This window comes from Fukomys damarensis, unplaced genomic scaffold (assembly GCF_012274545.1).
Source record: "Fukomys damarensis isolate Sample0158 unplaced genomic scaffold, DMR_v1.0_HiC HiC_scaffold_35, whole genome shotgun sequence".
Classification (NCBI taxonomy): domain Eukaryota; kingdom Metazoa; phylum Chordata; class Mammalia; order Rodentia; family Bathyergidae; genus Fukomys; species Fukomys damarensis.
Genome location: NW_022900947.1, coordinates 49,502,517 through 49,523,058, shown reverse-complemented (window position 1 = coordinate 49,523,058; position 20,542 = coordinate 49,502,517). Strand labels below are relative to the sequence as shown.

The 20,542-nt window shown below is 33.4% G+C and overlaps 1 protein-coding gene across 1 annotated transcript in view; it reads left to right on the top strand.

The window, feature by feature from the left end:
• The window catches only part of Tecrl (trans-2,3-enoyl-CoA reductase like), a 78,982-nt gene that overhangs the window by 43,516 nt on the left and 14,924 nt on the right, over nucleotides 1-20,542 (top strand). The window contains exons 3-5 of the mRNA XM_010626692.2: nucleotides 9,430-9,474; nucleotides 14,185-14,288; nucleotides 15,829-15,944. Coding sequence (XP_010624994.1) covers nucleotides 9,430-9,474; nucleotides 14,185-14,288; nucleotides 15,829-15,944 — 265 coding nt within the window. The remainder of the gene's footprint in view (nucleotides 1-9,429; nucleotides 9,475-14,184; nucleotides 14,289-15,828; nucleotides 15,945-20,542) is intronic.

The following is a 20,542-nucleotide window of genomic DNA, read 5'->3' as shown; positions in this document are numbered from 1 at the left end:
ACATGCAAATGGCAAACCACGGATATGTGGAAAGGTCAGAGAAGCCCCCATGGACGGTGAGATTTGATTAGTGGTTTCAAAAACTGAAATTAGGAGAGTGCCATTGTGCCAGTGAATGCTCAGAGGGAAATCTCAGCTGGTCCTGCCCACTGTAGATGGGCTGCAGGTGTGATGTTCAGTGCTTGTGCTCCCGTAGGCACCGGGGAGTAATTAGGTGAAGAGACTTAATTTTAACTCCCAAAAAATCACCATGCTCTGCATATCTTTTCTCTCTCACACAATTCTTATTTTGCCCCGTGCGTATCGCTGTACTGTGAGTTTGTTGTTTTATACTTCTTCTTTTCATGCTCTTCATATTTTTGAGGTTTTGCTTATACAGCTTTGAAACTGTTTTTAGAAGTACGTCTTCACTTTCTCACAGAGCCCTTGTTCTGCGATTGTTGCTTACACAGTGTTAGAGCATCCTGACTCTCTTTAGCAGATGCATTTTTTCAATGTCAGCAAAATTACACCTTTTATTGGTGCTGATCTGCATTAAAATTTTTAAGGTGTTTATGAGTATGAAAGATAAATTATTCGGTTTTTTAGGAAACACATACACCATCACACATCTCACAGTAAACAGTAAATGTCTTACTGGCATCCTTTTTTGAGACGTTGATAATAGTGTGTGTGGCATTCGCAAGACCGTAAAGAAATAATCTGCTTATGGGGAATAAAAGATTGGTTTATTTCTAATGAAGTGCTATACTGAATGAATTATTTCTAACAAAATAATTCAATAAAATTTCATCAACAAAAAGTATCTTTGACACATCAAACAATGGTTTTTACATCATATTTTATTACCTGGGAAAAACGACAAGATTTCATGTTCCTTTGCTTGGTCTTAGGACGCCGCTGCTTATAAAATGCATAACAGTACTAATAAAGCCGTATACTGAAAGTGTCAGAACCGAATGGATGGACGGCCTGTTATGCCTCAGAATTTTCTACATAGCATCCCAAATTTTTGGTAACTTTTCCTATCACTTAATTACATTTTATACCAGTGCAAACTTTCCACTGAAATGGGCTTTTATGAGGCAGAAAACGAGAGAGTTTTACACAGTTTTGAACAAGAAAGAAGGAAAACTGAAGATGGTATTGAAAAAAATTTTTGAGAAAGCTGTTAACTTGGTAAAATGTAAAATTTTACTATAAAATTGTTCACTTAAAGTGGTAAATATTTTTATTAAAATGTAAGCTTAATCAATATTTTACTAGTATAAAAGAAACACATAAATATTTAAAGTCTTTAATACATTGAAATATAGTAAACATATATTAAATATTAAAATAATTTAAACATATGCTAATTTGTTGCATTTTTATTTAGTTCATTGAAAAGAAAGTTTTGTGTTAATATCTGTTTACTTGCAAGAGAAAATCATTTTTGTCATTATCTTGTATTTTGAAGATAATGAAAAAGTACAAAACTATTGTTCTTTTCTGATTATTTTCTTCTGAAACTTTATTTTTAGTTTCATTAAACAAAAAATGAACAGGTAAAATGTGAAAAATTTAAAAAAATAGAATTGGAATGGAAAAATTATTTGTACATTCCTGTTTCAAGGGATTCAAATGGCTTATGCAAATAATATTTCCCATTTTGTATGTTATGATCATGTAGTATTATATTTTAGAAGTTCATACTATTATCGCTATTAACATTTAATCAAATTAGATATTCTGGAAATTTATATAGGATTATTCACACTTATGACAGTTTGTGTTATGTGATTTAATCTAATTCTTTTCTTTTTAAAGTTGGTCCTTTAGAACTTCACTTAATGACAGAAGAAATGCCTAATTGAAAAAAAGACTTATCAGTATAATATTGTCCTTTTCAAATTGGCAGTAGATTATTTGAAAGATTATTGTCAAATATGTGTATAACAGCTACTTAAAACTCTTCTATTACTAAAACTACCATCCTTGAAAGTATTTCTTGTCACTAACTATGACTCTTTTTCTCTAGTTTCAAACTATTGAAAAATCGTGTACCTATACATGCTTGCATGGCAGTACATATATTAAATATATATCCTGATGCTTTGGAAAACTATTAACCATTGTATTTTTCAATAGGGATTTTGAGTTTTTCATATTTTGGTTATAAGGTTTCAGTTTTATTTATATTAGACTTTCTTCAATGTTTGTCCCATACATAGTCTGTAGCCTTTTCTGTCAAGTTTTATCTCTTTTTGTTTTAACTGACATTTTTCCAACATAGTTTGCTAATTTCTTTCAATATTAAATTATCCTTAATATATGCACAGTTCTTGATTTCACCTTTTAAAATTTATAATTACAGAATATACTTTCATTTCTTCCTATAGTTTCTAGATTTCTTGAAAAACAATTTCCAACTTTTATTACTCTTTTCTTTTAATGCAATACAAGTAGATATTAATAAAGAAAATATAAAAACATTTCTATGAAAATTATCTTAAAAGAATATATATTCAATTGCTAATCTGTCTCTCAACTTATCTATGAAAATATAATTTCTTGTAGAAAACATTTTAATTATTAAGAGTATCAGACAGTATTATTTTGAACATTTTCTTATTTCACAATATTATACATTTTAGTTATTATACACTTTCAATTTCTCTTAGAAAAGAGATAATATGATATTTACACATGTGTGTTCAATTTGTTTCACTTAAGAGTAGAAAATGAAGTCTTACGTCTTAGTACCTGCGTAGTTAAGCATCAAGTTAAATACCCAGTAGAGTGTAAATACAACTATTTCAACAGCAAGGAAGAGGGCAAAAGAAAGGAATGGGAAAAAATAAGAATATAGCCTCAAGGTACATCCGTTTACAGTGGACCCTTGACTTACAATCTTAATTCTTTCTTTCAAAAGGGCTGGTTGTTACTCAAGTTGGTCAATTGAAGGCTCAGACTCCTCTACCCAGCCTTCAAAATCTGTTTCCTATATATACAGGCAGATCTCAGTGTCCTTAGAGAGACATTTGCTAAGGATTTCTCAATTAAAACCACACAGCAAAGGACATTATGTTTCTTCCAGAACTCTTTAAGGGTTAAATCTCTGTCTGAAAACATTTGAAAGTACAATCAGAATCTGGGTCATAACTCAAGACTTTGGTCATAAGGTAAAACTAAAATTCTGGTTGTAACACAAGTTCTTCGTATGTCAGGCCAGTCATGACTCAAGGGTTTGAACCTAAAAATGTCTCAAATTCAATCTTTTTATGGCAGCGTAGTACTCCACAGTATTAAAAATAGTATCTTCTTTATCTATTCATCAGTTGATGAGCAGTTGGGTTGTTTCCAAGACTTAGTCACTATGAACTGTGCTGCTATAAACATGACTGTGCATATATTCCTGTGATATGATGCTTTTAATTCTTTTGGAAAGATACCCAAAGGGAGAATAGCTGGGTCAAATCCTTGTTTTTTGAGGAATGCCCATTTATATTAATCATAGTTGTTTTAAATACGTGTCTAACATAGCAATTTCTGAAAATAATACTAGACTTGGAAGATTAGGAGTCATATTAAGGCAAACAGGGACTGGGATGACTCAGAATTGGGCTTCATCCCCTCTATGCAATGATGTATTTTGGCTTCACAGTTACTTTGAGGTACTAAGTGGAAACCTGGGTCTTTACTGGGTCTCCACCAGATGGGACACAAAGTCAGACTTCGCTTCCATTGGTCTGTGAGTCAGTGCAACACCCTCCCCCTGGGCCAGTAAAAGCAGGGATCCTAGGACACAGTTGACCCAAATTTTCAAATTAGAGCTCTTAGATTCCCTGCCCTCTCTAATCTTGGTTTACTAATCTCAATTTTAATCACTCTGTGGATAATTTTATAAAATATTTTTCACATTTTTATACTTTTGGCAAATGGGAAGGATGGAATGAAACATTCAGGTTTTCATTGCAGTTGATGTAATATTTTTGATTATGTTATGAATAACTAGCATGATATGCTGTCACTTATATTTAGTTCCTGTTAATCTGTCTTCCATTAATTTTCCTTTATTCATTTTATATTTATTAGCACATGATTGCAGTATATAATGATTATAGTTCTTGTGGGGAGCTGAGAGATGCTTATAACACAACTTAATTCATTTTTCATCCCCTTCCCTTGCGTTCTCTTCTTTCTCTATCCATCTTGTGGTCCTCTTCCTTTTTGCAAAATAATCTCTCTTCCATATTTTAGCCCTTTTATCCTTGTAGTTTCTGAGTGACTTCTCAAACCTTTTCTCCAATTGACCAGTGTGCCCTTCTGCCTGTACTATAAACTGAATATGCTATTCTTCCATTTCATTTTTATCATGTAGAAAAGAAGTATTACTTCAAAAAATTTAATTCAATCTTTTGTCAAATAAGCCAGTGATGTTTATAGATCATGTTATTTTCTTGTGTTTTTAATTTTACATGTTAAATTTTTAAGCATCTTTAAATAAACTTAGATGATTTTTATATTCTTCAAGTTTCTGATGCTGCAAGTTTTTTATTTATGATATTTTTTATTTCTTCGTAATCATAAATTACTGTTCACCTTATTTTCAAAATGTCACGTTATATCTCCTTGTAGGACTTGTGCTGTGAAGTACACTGAATAGATGATCCTCAAAGTATTTATTTCTCTAGTATGAGCTGCCTCAGAGGTATTACAGCTTTAGACCATCTTTTGTTAGCCTTTTAATTAAAGGATACCAAAGTGTATAAGTAATAAACAGTTGAACAACAAAACCAAGCATTGCAATTAGCTAAGGGTTCTGCCTGTCAAGTTGGATTGAAATCATGAGTAGACTAAGTGTAGCTATTTTAGTGTGCAGCACTCTGAAATTTGAATGTCAACAGCTATCAGTTCTTTGGGTTGGCAGCTTTTCTTTCTATGTGGAGATAGCAGCTTGTGACTAACCGTAAGTACAAGCCGTCTTTGGTGACACCCACTTTTGGTGTTAAAGGTCAGGTTACTTTCTTTGAAGTACAAATCATGAACAGGAAAAAATGTATCACTTCAAAGTAGCTCTATTTGGGATTTATGCTGCGGTACAAGGAAGAATGATATACGGAATGCTGTAATGAAGGTATAGTTAGGTTCCACATAGAGGGAAACAAAAGGTGCTTACACATTAAAGGTGTTGGGCTTTCTATTTAGACAGAAAGTCTGAACACTTTGTGTATGGGAGATTCTCCAGGACTGAGGATCCTCCAGACAGGCTGTGGGGTGAAGTCTTCTTGCACAGATTCATTACTTGAACTTTCCTCAGCTCAAAGTAACGTGGGGAGTGTACTGGGAGCATCTGACGCACCCATGAATGGCTACAAGACATTTGGGACAGCAGCCACAGATCAAAATGAAAGTCCCTCTTGTGTTGGTCCTTAAAATTCTCTTACATTATCGTAACACAACCTGGTGGCTACAAATTATCAAGGAAGATAAGTTTTTTTTAATCTGTGATTAGGGGAAGAGGAAATTAAAAAAAAAAAAAAACCTGTGCCAAGGTGTAAATTATTCCCAATTTTATATTTTTAAGGAGGATTTTTTTGGTGAGGAGAATGAGTACCACCTATAGTGTTCCCCTTGAAAAGCTTTATTAGAGAAATGGTGTGAACTCTAAAAGGAGCACTCAGTTTTCATTTCCTTATTATTGAAAACTGGTTATTCCCTATTCTAGCTTATTATCCCTATTATTAAAATTTGCATTTTTTTATCTAAGAGTAATAGCTATGTGTGTTCTCTGTATTCCAAAACAAAATATATTTCTTTCAGTCTCAAAGGTTGTGGTAGTATTTTGTTATAGTAGAATTCCCCTTTTTTTTCTATAGACTACATGTTTCACCTCTAGTTATTTTTTTTTTCAGAGTTAGTGTGGGTTTCAGAATGGAGTGTCTATTTCATTGGTTTTAGAATCTGCTTGGGGATTGCTGGGACAAACTCCTGGGTGTTGTGTGGGACACTGAAGCAGGACTGTGGGGTCTGTGTCCATGTCCTCACCCTTCCTCTCTGTTACCCTGAACTGCTTCCCCTTTTATTGTTAAAATATATATCCATGTTTATATTGACTATTTGTAATAGCTAAAACTGGGAAACGGGCCAATTGCCTATCATCTGGAACTGGATAAAGAAGATTTTTTTAAAATGAAATACCACTCAGCCAGAGAGAACGAGAAACATTCATAGCTAAATGGATGCACAGAGAAATTTGTAGCTAAATGGGTGCACATTAAATCCACACTCTTAAGTGAAATAAATAGGACCCACATGTGGAATACTGAATAGTTTCTCTGGTGTGAAAAACTAAAAGTGTAAAAAAGGATCAAAATGTATGATTGATAATTTGAAAGAGAAAGGACAGGTCCGAACGGGAAGGGAAAGGGGGATGGGTTGGGGAAATGAAAGAAGGGAATGGAATTCATATGAGAAAATGGAAACAAATCTTTGTATATAAGGAAGGGTGGACAGCTTGAAGGGACTGCAGGGAAATAGGGAAAAAATAAGAACCAAGAAAGATTATGCAAAGGTACAAATTTCCATTAATGAATGTCATTATATACCTGAAATGTACCAATAAACTTAACGAAAAAAATGACCGTAGAAAATTTTTAAATTTATCTATTTCATATTCTACACAAGCATTTATGATATGCATGTGTTAAATTAACTTTAATCAATTTCCTTAAGTTGACTGAAAGGAGATAATGAAAAGTGTATTATTTTTTAAATAATACAGAATGGGATTTTTTAGGGAGAGGGGTTTACTTGAGACCAGGTTTGACTATGTAGCTCAGTCTGGCCTTGAACTCACAGCAATCGCCTTGCCTCAGCCTCCAGAGTCTTGGTGTTACAGGCATGTGCCACCACACCTCACTGAATGAAATGGGATTTAAAAAGTAAGCAATATATATCTTAAGATTTTCATGTAATTTTTTTAATATCACCTCCCTCCCTGTGTAGGTATGTATTATAGGCATTTGTATGTGTGTATAGGCAAAAAATATATATACGCATTTATATGAAGCCCAATTGCTAATTACTTTAATTTTTTTTAAATCTCAACTTTGAACAAAAATTAATCTTGTTTATCTTTCTGAACAGCCCCATTTGTATTCCATTTAACAAAGTTTTAACTTCTAAAAGTAGCTTTTTTTAATGCCCTAAATTTTTTTCTTCTTTGGATAAAACATGCAGTGTTCAGACTCATCATGTGAAAAGTCTAACCATGACCATGCGTCATGCTTGCATTTTTTATCAGTGGTCTTTTGCTCATTGGCTCTTCCTTACAGAGTTGAAGCTACAAGTTGGTGCAGAACCCAAATATGCTTTCATTTAAGCATAAAAGGTCCTTACCATTTACTGTTTGGAAAATCCATTCATTTACCTTGTGCTTAATGGTCCCTAGTTTAATTCACTCATATTATGCTCTCCATTTATTTGTTATCTTATAAGATTACTCTGAAGTGAGCTGCTGTTTAAAGTTCACCTGATAATTTTCAGGCTCATAATTGTTATTCAATTATACTTTTAATTATTTGGTGTCAATTTAGGATATTACTTACCAATGGGTCATTAGGAAGAACAACCTTATCAAAACATATTTTTATTTATAGCAAGATATTCCTTATTTATAGTTTATTACATGGTTACCTGAGGAGTTTCAATCAAGGAATGAATTCTAAACATGGTTGGAATATGATAGCAACCACACAGATTAAGTTCAGTATCTTCAGTGATATGAGACATGGCCAGTACGCTTGGAGATAGTTCGTGTCCTCCCCACACAGCTGCTAGCCAGTTGTCCAACCTTAATGTACTCAGCATTACAAATAACCTTCTACTTTATTTGGGCATGCAATGACTGCTTTTGTTACATATGTCTGTTAGGTTTCTTAGACTTGTTTTTCTGCTTTTTTTCCCAGTCTAATCTACTTCATGCCAACAAGCCAGACCTCACTCATCTACTTCATACCCTGATCTGCTCAGAATGCTAGTTTTACTTTGGCATCCATATCATAAAGAACAACATAAAAAAGAAACTCATGTCTTAAATATTATTAAAATGTACAAAATATGACAGCTTCATGCACCCTTCATAGGTATTCATTTATTATTTGTCAAATATAAATGGATTCTCACAAAGTTTAAATTTTGTTCAATATCCAGAGTCTACTTATAAACTAAATAAAAAACTCAGAAGTGTTCTCTCTTGTACTAATTTGAATGTGTTCTTTGGCAGATTTTAAAATTTTTCAAAGATAAATGAAATAGACTGGGGATTTAGCTCCGTGGCATCTCACCTGCCTTGCAGGCACAAGGTCCTGAGTTCAATCCCTGGCACTGCAACAAAACAAACAAAACAAAACAAAAAAGAGAAATAAAGTGTCATATAAAATTTTAAAGTTTTATACATTATTACTTTTCATAATATTGTGATATTTTGCTTAGAAATAATTCAAAATATGTTAAATTTGTAGTTGTCCCTATGATCTATTTTTCAGTGAGAACCTCCATGTTTTGACTTTTTGCAGTTAACTGTGAAAGAATTACTTTAAGAATTTAAGTCTACTTATATTTTTATGGTCACTCTTGCTGATATGTTAAAATGTGCTGTTTTGAAAATAAAGATGGCCCTTGTAGGACCTTTCTTTGAAGATGCATTTATTTTCAATTTATTGTGTATCAGATAAATTTGTTTAGCATTGGATCTCAAAGTTAAGTAAATTCTCAATGAAGATTTAAATTAAAGGATATGGGATTTATATAAAGAGTAACAGGATATACTCTTTTAATTATGAATCAACTTTTCATTACAGAAGTGTGTAACAGATGTTTCACTTTCCCTGTACAGAAACACTATTTTCTTTATTCCTGAGAGTGGTATAAGGGTGAATATACAAAATAAATGTTTGTACTCCAATCAATAGATTCATAGTAATTAAAATAATAACATCTGTCCTTCTGTTTCTGTTCCATACTCCTGTAGAGAAGATAACCCACTCTCAGGTGGGAAAATTAGATAAATTTCAAATGAGATCAAATGTCCCTTGTTTTAAGTAAGTGTAGTTATTTTGTTTTCTAATGAATATGTTACATAAAGTGCAAAAGTCAAGGACAACACAGATCAGTACCTATTCAAAATCAAAATATGTACAGGCAACAAAGTCAAAATATAGAAAATCACTACCTTGAAGTCTCCCTCATGAATTTTTCCAGTCACTCACACCTCTGCAGTTAAGTGCTCCACCAAAAACAATCACCAGTTGCAGTTTTAAACCTGTATAGCCATTGTATTCTCTTAACAAGATCTAATTGGTTTTCCAATGGGAGCTATTAGAGTTTTAGACTATGTTCATACTTTTGTGGCTAATCAAATGTTTCGTATGTTTCATTGTATAGGTCCAAAGTGGAATCCTTCTCAAATCGGGCTGCAGCTAGAATATGGTAAGAGTCAATTTTCAATGAACCATATGTTGAATTTAAAATCCCTTTTCTACCATGAATAGCTGACTTTTATCATTTATTACATACTGATTTGATTCTCCCAAGAAGCTACTGCTTCACTTTTATAGCTGATAAATTTTAGCATCACAGGTATGGTTTTCACAAATTTACTATCTCTGAGTCTCACAGGCAGCATCTAAACAAATATTTTTCTCCAAAGCTTTAACTGCTGAGCCATTATCATTCTTCTGGATTTTCATATGTTGTCAGGGATAATGCTTGTCTCTTTAACTGTTTTTGCTATCATTCTCCAGTAATAAAGCAGAATAAGTGCAACCTGGAGGAACAAAAACTAGTGAACTTGGAAAGGTACCGTATCAACTACTAAACCCCAAGTTTCTCCACATTTTAAACCCTATTCTTTTAGAAACTACATAAATAGATATCCTTAAAAATGAATCCTATTTAAGAATTACCATTATTAATATTACATCAGCTTTACTTTAAATTTGTGGGTTTTTATTTTAATGGAGGCTCTAGGTAAAATGCACATTCTGTCTTTCTTTCTTTCTTTTTTTTTTTCTTTCTTTCTTTTTCATTTCTTTTTTCAGGCTGAGAGGGACAATTAAAGTCTATAACAGCCAGTCTCCAGGAAACACTTTTATAAATATGCACTTTCTGATTTTTCCATTCAATCATGAATTGAATTGTTTTGTATTTGCTGATATTCAGGTTGTCTATTCTCAAATATTATAGCATTTTTTTAAAAATGATTCCCCTAAATTGCTTTAAAATTCTGCTTTCATTGTTTTCTTAAGCTTTCAATAATTCCATGAGACCTGTATACTGAAAATTGAAAATGGAATACATAATATTTAAAGAGATCACACTCTTTTTGTTAATGAGGATTGAATCCAAGGCCTTTGCATTGAGACACATCCCTAGCCCTTCTTTCTGTTGTCCTACCTATCTATCTATCTATCTATCTATCATCTAACTATCTACATTTTTAAGATATGGTCTGTTAGGTTGCTAAGTTGCCCAGGTTTGAACTGACAATCTTCCTTACTCAGCCACCCATAGTCCTGGGATTACAGATTTAACCCACAACATCCAGCTAGAAGTCACACTTTTGATCATCTCAAAATCTTTGTTCCTCAGATATTCAAGTCAGTTTTCCATGTGAATAAAATTTAAGCGAGCAAAATCATTGTCTTATTATTTTCTCCATGCATGAAAATAAATAGTTGTGAGCTTTCTGAACTTATCTGAGTACAGAGAAGGTTCATTGAGAGTGCAGTTGGCATCAATGTCAAATATGACTTCTGTCTGAAAGCACTGTAAGGGGCTGAAGAATTTGTTACTTCAATTTTTTTTTTCTGTTGAGTATGACACTTCACTTTTTTCTATATTTATTTACCTGTTCAAATGTACCAGAATGTGATCAGGGCAATGAACAAGTATTTTCTCAGTCCTTGGATAAGAATATGATGATGTAATTAGTAAAATAGTCAATTAATTTAGAGAAAGAATTAAAATATGGTACAAAGAAAAGTTTATTCAGTTAAACACAGAATCTTAAAACTTGACTCTTCTGTTTATCTACCTACATCCTTCATTTGTAAGGTAGAGGTAGTAAGCAATTTAAATCTTGAAATCGTAAATTAGGTTATGGTGATAAAGTATATACTGATAGGCTTTTCTTCTCATTAGTGGTTCCAAATAATACATAAAGTCTTACATTCTTCATACAACAGCTTTAACAAACCTTTATGTTTAGGGGTATTCCGTGTAGAGTCCGTTCCAATCTTGGAAAAACAATATACAAAGAGAAGCTTGAGTTAATTTGGGTAATCAGTTAGCAAACCTTAACTGGATGAAACATGACTCAAATAGTACCAGTTATATATTTCTCTTGGCTTCACATATCTGTCACTGTTCGGAAAAGCACATATTCTTGAAAGGTTGTGGACAAGCGTCCTGATTCCCAAGTCTATGGGTGATATAATTCAAAATGCATCTGCTTTTTGTTATGTTTTTCTTTCAAATTGTCATTTTGATCAGGCACCATGTTTTAAAAATGATGCTAGTGCTCTCTTCTTTGAAGTAAGCAAGGAAGATAAAGGAGTGAAAACTAATTCTCTCCATAAATTGTGCATTGGAAATCTTTTCTCAGTAACAAGTTGTGCAATGATAGAAGAATTTTCCATCCTTTCTAACATTATCTTACATGTAATTGTCTTAGTGTTATGGATTATTTGGAAATGTTTATAGTATTTCTTTGATCCATATTTCTGCTTCAGTGTAACAAATTATCAAGATTTAACAGAGATTTTTAACCATTTCACTTACTAGATTGAATTTGCATTGTGGCTGAATTCACTACTCACAATATGAGAAACTGGAATTAAGGTGTTGGCTAAATTGAGCTCTGACCTACAGACCCTTCACTAAACCTCCCATCTTTCACGTTGTTGGAATACTTTGCATTATTTAAACGTCTGTATTTCTTTTTGTTTCCCTTCTACAGTTCTTTGGCAGGGTCCTTTTGTCTTGTTGGATGTCGGTACTGTTCTGTGCAGCCACCTACATGCCTGAAACTTGGTATTCTCTATCTTCAAGCCAAGAGTGCAGGGCACAGTCTTTAATGCAGTCAGTCTCTGGATTGTTCTAGTTCCGGGCTCTGCTCAGAGGCTTTAAAAATTCATATGATCAGGTCAGTTCACCGAGATAATCCAGAATCCTAGGGATTATACAGAGAGCAGGATTCTTGGTAATCTTCCTAACAAATCCACAACTTCATTCTTCCACTTAGCCAAACACAGAGCTATATTTGTATTTATAAGGAAATACCAAATTAATTATCTTTATAGGCAAATGTGTGTTTCACAAATGTCAATGTGTTTAAAAGAGAGAGTGTGAAAGGAGACTATGGAATAGTCTTCATTATGGGGCTTCCCCACCACTGGGGCTAGGATCTGGAAGGGAGGACTCTTATTTGCCTTCCCAGCATTCATAGCAAATTTTTGGCTCTGCCCCTCAGGGACACAGGCTCTAGTCTAGGAGAGCTCCCCCTTGCGTTCTGACTACCATGTGCTGTGGTACAGACCTTGTCAGTAAAGACTTACTTGGGAGATTCTGTTAAAAAAAATAGCTACCTACAGAGTTGCATACATTGTTATGCTCATCTAAATTTGCTATTAGAAGTGAATTTACCAAATTTGCATCTCTAGATGTAGATCACATATATACACTTCACTTTAAAATATCTTCAATTATAGATCTAGTTTCTTGTATTCTGGAAATCATGCAATGGTAGAAATTAACATTTTTCTCTTTCTTTAGAAATTAGAGAATATAATGACACCTATGGATAACGTGTCACAAATAATATGTCACAAATAAAGTACCATAAACTAAAATTGAATAATAATGATAACAACAACAATAGTATTGCACCTGCGAGACTAATTCATCTTGGTACATGTGATTCTAGTCTGTGTACTTTAGACTATATTTGTTTGAAAAAAACAAAGTATATTTATCTGTTAACTTATTGCGGATCATTTCACCTTTTTGCAATATTTTTGCTTTTGTACATAATGATCAAGTTAACTTTGTAATGAATCTCCTGGTGTACCCAATCCAGACACATACTCTGTTCATCTTTACTAATGAAATTTTTAAAGTCTTCCAAAACATGGATTCCTCTTATTCGGCACCCATTTTGTGAGTGGCTCCTTCTTGGTCACCCTGCTCTATCTTCTCACTTGCTAACTATGGATGTGCTGCAGAGCTAGCTCTTTTCCATTCTCTTTCTTCCAAACTGAATTCTTAAACAAGCCAGTCAAACCCCAGGGCCTTGAATGTTAATAACTCTCAGACATAAACAGGTGCATCTTCCCAGTGACCTTCCTAACAGGTCTTCCTTGAGTAACGAATAGATATTACACATTTAATGTCGCCTAATTCAGCTAGAAGATCATCCTGCTCTTTTTTCAGTCTTCATGTCAGTTAATGACATCACAGTTCATTTAAGGACTCAGACTAAAAATCTAGAGCTGTTTTATGACCCTGAAGCCTCTCCACTCAACCAATTTCTCAGCAAATTGAACCTATATATGTTTAAAATATATCTGGAATTGGTAAATGACAGGCATTTCCCTCAGTTACACTGGAAATGTAAACGAATACCATCTCCCGCTTGATCGCTTATTCCCAGTTCTCCTCCACAGTCTCTTCCGTATCTTCTTTTTCATAAGTACCCAGAGCGATCTGTTAGAAGATAACTCATGCCACTCCCTGCATGCTTTCGAGTCACCCTGAAATTCATCTATCCTCAAATTGTTGACCCTACAATAAAACCTCTTAGAGAGAGCTGACTGACATTCAGGTCTTCTTATTTCAAAAACCACACCTTTTAAACAATTCTGTGCCTTATTTGAGTAATACCTAAAAAGTATTTTCTCATAAATAATAGAATAGCTTGTAGGTTGGTTAGATAGCATTGGGAAATTTTTTCCCATTTGGTAAACTGCTTTGTATATTTTCTAAAATGAATTTGTTCACCTTTTATATTAATTTAAGGAATCTTTGTTCTCCATCATTTCTATACAGGATGAATTATTAGCATTAACTGCTTGCATATTAAGGAATTACTTATCATTTTCCCTTGAAATTATATTTTAAGACATTTTACTTTTATTTCAGGTGGGCCCTTTTTGAAGGACTACATCACTATTCAGAGTGTTGCAGCTTCCTCAATTGTCACGCTCTATTTTACAGACTTAGGGCGACAAGTCAGTTGGACCACAGTGAGTGACAATTTGAAATACAAAGCACATGCTTCGTATTTTGTTTTAATTGATGTATCAACAGACTAGTTGCAGTAAATAAATTCACAATGAAACAAAACATTATTCTGAATTGTATTTTGAATTGATGTTTTTCATATGATCAGCCACCAAAGGAACTGTCAAGAATCACAACAATAAAATTCGTCGGTTGGCTAAAGGAAATGAATTCCTTTTCATAAAGGTGAATGGAGTTTATGATTCAGGCTCCAGTTTTGCTTCCTCTGTACCTTGTCAGTGGAATGATAGTCCCTTCTTTTCCTTCTAAAAGACTCGGGGTAGCAAGGAATCTCTATTGGATAGAGCAGGAAAAAGGATATTCCATAAGAAGGTTTTTGTTGTTATTGTTGTTATTGTTGTTGTTTTTGGTACAGGGGATTGAACTCAGGTCCTTGAGCTTGCAAGGCAGGCGGAGGAACCACTGAGCTAAATCCCTGGCAAGAAAATGTTTTTAAGGCAAAGAACATTTTAGAAAAGTGAGAGTGGAGAAGCGAACCTTCCTCTAGTGTAAGGGGTGCATTTTTGCTCTTTGGGAGGACAATAGGAGCTCTCAACCACCAGACCTAAACGCAAAGGCGGTAGAAGGAGAACTGCACTAAAGCATATAAATAGCTCAAAAACATGAAAATACTTAATACTGGCTCACCAATGTCAACTCGCTCATTAGCAATGGAATAAGCAATGGGAAAGCTTTAGCAGTAAGAGGAAATAGGACTTTTAGTAACAGAAGCAGTAAAAGAGTTAAGCTGAAAAATGTCTTGAGAGTGCTGTACAAAGAATATCTTGAGAGTGCTATACAAGAATCCTATCTTGTCTATGAAAGCTTTTTCACAAAGGAATTAAACTTTCTTCAATCTGTTTCTAGTTCATTGTTTTCAATTTTGTCAGTGTGCCAGCAGGTCAGGCATCTCTGCACTCATATGATCACCCCAGACTCTCGCATTCAGACATTGGTCCTCTTACCTACACAACCAGACATATTAGAGTTAAGCATAACATTTCAGGAAGAGGATGCTGAATTATTTCAATAGGAATAAGGGCAAAAGCAAAGCAGTTACAGATGGCAGCAGCCTGGAAAGAAAAGAAATGTAAAGAAACAAGGAAAACAAATAGAAAGTGCGCGCTTTAGCCCATTCCAGTCAGTGAAAGGCAAATACGGATGAAGGAGTGTAGTGGACTAAGCAGACAGGAAAAGTATATTTAAAAGAATTTGTTTCATCAAATAACATGTCCTTTATACTTATACTATTTCTTTAAAAAGTTTTGATATTTATTGTTTTAAAATAACAAATTATATATTATCCATTCTCATTAACACTTGGCTGTTTCTTCTAAGGAAGATTTATTTGCATCGGCATCTATTTTCTTTCCTTAAAGAAATCAACATCCACCTGATCATGTCCCCGTGTCTTGCATAGACAAATGCTGATGAATACAAGTTAATTTCTAATAGGTTCGATAAAAATTTATGGTTTAATATAAAGAGCCTTCTTATTTTCAGGTGTTTCTGGCTGAGTATACAGGACCTCTGCTAATATATCTCCTTTTTTACTTGAGGATTTCAAATATATACAACATAAAAGAGAGTGCTAGAAGATTACGCCATCCGGTGGTACAGTAAGTAACATATTAGTACATAGTGCATGTGGTGAAGAACTACAAATGCTCTCCAATTGCAAGTTGAAAATAATTGTACATGAAATGAATTTAATATGCCTAATGCATGGAAAATCAGAGTTTAGCAACACAGTACTCTATACAGGATCTGATTTCAGCTCATTTTCAAACTGTGCCTTGCTACTCCTGTTCTGAATTGGAAGTTTCATACTATATATTCCTAGCCTAGGAAAAGACAAAAATGCAAAATTGGACATAAAGTTGTAGAGACTGGGAAGACGTTCCTATCATAATAATGTCAAAAACTATTCATCCAACTATCATAAATCAGGGACCATTTGCTGTAAGTAGTTTCCTTATTAATAAAGGTTGATTATGAATCTTATTAGGCTGAAATAGTGGAACATTCATCTTAGGAACTGAAAATAGATATTCAACAAGCTTGCAAAATATAAACATTGGACTATTAGGCAAACCTCCAGTAGAGGTAATTTAATTAATAATGACCATAGTAAAGAAAATAGATTGGGAAATTCAGAAATAGCACCAAAAGATGGCTAAATCTCAAAAGTTTAAAAACCTTGCATTGGGCTCAAGATATAAATACTTCCTCAAAAATTTCTGGCAAAGATGAGCATGAGTGTGTCTGCTTATAGTCCTAGTACCTCAAATAGTAAGGCAAGGGCATTGCAATTTCAAACACAGCCTGGACAAATTAGTGAGAGAGCCTGTCTCAAAATAAATTATATAAAATTGGGATGTGGATATAGTTCAGTGTGATAGCGTTGGTTTCAACCCCCAGTATCCCAAACAAATGGATTTTTAAAAACTGGCATTTTCGCCATAGAAAAAATAATAACCTGAATAATATGTGGCAGCAAAATGTTTTAAAGGCTACCTTTACTAAGTCAAAATCCAAAATCAAGCAACACTTTGAAGTATGGCATAATTTTTAAAAAGAATAGAACAGTGATCAAAGAGGGCTATACAACTGTAAATATTTAGCTCATTGTAAAATAACATGAAAGAAACTGCCAAATTAAACAGAAAATATGATTATTTAAAATATCACACTAGGCTGTTGGGATATAAATTTATTAAAAGAAAAGAGAAACATCAAATGTCATGCATTACAAAATGCTCCATGTTAATTAAGAAGCAAAGTATAAATACTGAGGACTTATGAACACTAGAAAATGGAGAATTTCATTGATTATGATTTTTTTTCACCTGCATCTAGTGCTGTCTTTCCCTTCATCAAGGACAGAAGTCCACTGAAGCCTTTCTTATCCACACAGTGGCACCTCGAATCAGACCATCCCCAGTCTCAGCTTTCACTGTCTCCTGTTTCTTCTATTATTCAAACTTCAAATGAAAGAAAGTCAATATTTCTTAATTATTATTATTGATTATTATTATTATTATTATTATTATTATTATTATTATTATTATTTTGGTACTGGGGATCGAACTGAGGACCTTTCCTGGCCAGGCAGGCAGCAGAACCACTGAGCTAAATCCCCAGCCATTATTTCTTATTTAGACAACCATTCCTACTCCTGCCACAACAAAGATCATATTAAAAGGAGTTTCCTCTAAGCAACTCATTACTTGAAAATTATAGGTTCACAGAATCATGTTCTGTATTTCCCTCATTAGGGTTCAAATTTTATAATGAATGTGTTTAGATGCCCAGTCTATTCTCACTGTTCAACACTTTACTTACTTACGGGAAATAACCCACAAAGCGTTTGAGCAGAGACTAAGTATACACACATACATTTTACCTTCGATACTTTGAAAGTGTGAAAGCAGAAATCTTAAGCTGAATGGATGTTCCAAGATGGTGTTTCTAAGTGACATGAAAATACACACAAGGGATGAATCAGATTTCAATGATTGAATTGAGAAATTTCCATATGGTAATGATCTGTGTACAGAGTAGTTTAGTAAATTATAGAAGGAAAATGAAGGTTTAGTGTGGCCAGGATGAGAAGCAAGGAGATTGTGGTAATAAGTAAATATCTATAGTATTAACTTCTTTCTTTTTCTTAAGTGAAGAGGTACATTTAATTCATTAGAAATAGCCTGAGGCTGATAGCTTGAAAGGAGAAGGTAATAGAACCTTTTTTTTTTTTTAAGAGAAAGTATGTAACATGTACCAGACTAATGGGACAGCCTGAGAAAGGAATTCTTTTTAGCAACACCCTGACAGTATTCTTTTTTTCTCATTGAGTTTATTGGTACATTTTAGGTATACAGTACAGTTACATTCATCATTGGGTTTTTGTACCGTTACATGACAGGTCTTGGTTCTCATTTTTTTCTACTTGCCCCTTCCCTCCCTTCACCCCCTCCTCCCTTCCCTATTTACAAAAACTTTATTTCCGTTTTCTCATTTTCTCATATTTTTTTCTTTTCCCTTATTTCCTGACAGTATTCTTAAGGTAAATTTAGCATGCTTAGGAGAATGTAGTGGTGCAAAATTTTCCAAAAGCATAAGTGTGCATCTTTAGATGAAATTATTTCATATATATATATACACAATCTACCGTTGAAATTTAGCAAAGATTTATAAAAATAATTTTAAGGCTTTTAAGAGTCTTCCAATTTCAGGATATCATCATTTGAGTTTAAGATCCAGTTTCAAATGCCACGACCTATTGCCACATACTCAAACATTAAGGCTACAAAATTATTCTTACTCATCACACAAAGTCAAAATTACCTCTACATCTATACCTACATAGATACACAGATATATAGATAGATTGATATTGAGACAGGGTCTTGCTTTGTAGTGCAGGCTAGCCTTGAACTCACTATGAAGCTGGCCTTGGACTCACTGTGATCCTTCTGCCTCAGCTTCCCAAGAGCTGGGATTACAGGCGTGCATCACCGCACCCAGCTCAAAAGTAGATTTTTTGGTAAAAACATGCAAAAATCTGATATCTGTATGTGACTGTAGCACCACATACTTCTTTGAGACTTTAAGGACATCTGTGCTGCAGAACCTCAAGATGCATGAAGTATTTTCTGAACATCACTTTACTACCTCCGCTTTCCCTTCCTCTCCTTCAACTGAAATGTGCTCCACTTTCCTTGCAGCTGTGTAAAGCTGAAGCTGTGCTTTATTTCATAACCCTTATATCTTGGACCTTAATCCATAAAAGATGTGAAAACTTCAAATCTGATTGGAAAAAAATAATAGAACCCCAAAATATTTATGAATGTATAGTTAGGTTAGCAATGGGTGAGGAGCAAAAATATGTTTTATAGAAAGTCAAACATAATTAAATGGAATAACAATATTTTAGAATGAAATGAAACTTGGTGAATGATGCACCTTGTGGCATTCAGCCCATCACCTGTAAAGCTTATGTCCTTGTAGGATAATAGAAAACAATCTAATTTTGAGCTATCTTACCTTGAAGAAAAATTTCTTACTCGAGCTTTGGTTATTTTGCTAGGCTTAACCTAAATTTTCTATTTTCTTATAAAATGTTAATTTATATTATTCAGGGGGTTTTATAATTATTTCCACAAAAAAGCAAGAAGGCATGAGATATCAATTTCTTTACCAATGTATGGACTTTACAAGAAAATCTTCTATATCAGAATCTTTGCTTTTTCTTGTGCTATTGTCTCGAATGCCAACCTGATATTCATATCACTAGTCATCTTATCTTTTCAGAATTTGTTAATAGTAAATACATACATCACATAGAACATGTATCTCACATAATATGAACATGCTTATATTTTATGAAAGAATAAATAACGATATATTTGTTACTGATTTACCAGGTTTCTGTTTATTTAGTTTTGTTTTTATGAAAGTCACTGCTATTAAAAATCATTATTTCATTTTTGATAAATAAACACTCCTTCCTGTAAACTCAGTATCTGGTTTTACAGAGCAAATTACTGATTTTTATGTACAACCAGTTAAAGTATGTCTCTTAGATTCATACAGATTATCTTAATAGTGAAAAAGTTTTTGAAATTTTAGCTTTTCCTTATAACAAAATAGCTATAGATCTTAATGAAAACTATATCACTGTAAATCAGATGTGACATTTATGTTTAAGAGTCATTATGCAAAACTGGCAAGAAATGGTGGTAGATTAGAGCAAAATGACAAACATACTAAGAGATAAAATATTACAACATGGAAGAAAGGCAAAGCACAAACTAATAAAAATTAAGTGATGCATTATGAGTGCATGGAAAGTGAAACTCAGACTTTTACAATCTCAGTGCTTGATAAAGGCCAACCAGGCAATTAAGAAGTTATTCTGTATATTATAAAATGTCAAATGCATTCTAAGTAGGTCTCAGATATTTTTAAAACTTGTAAATTGTGTGCTTTAATCTTGAGGCATTTTGAAATGAACACATCTGCAGTTAGTATATTTACACTTACTCCTGGGGCAGATGTGAGCATAACAGGTTATGATTGGCATTATAAATTATTTCTGTACCATCAAAAGTAAATTTACAGTCTCATAAAAGATGACATTCATTGTTAAATAAATTTTTAAATTTCTAGAGTAAGATATTAAGTAGTTGTGTTTCATTATCAGAAGTTGTATACC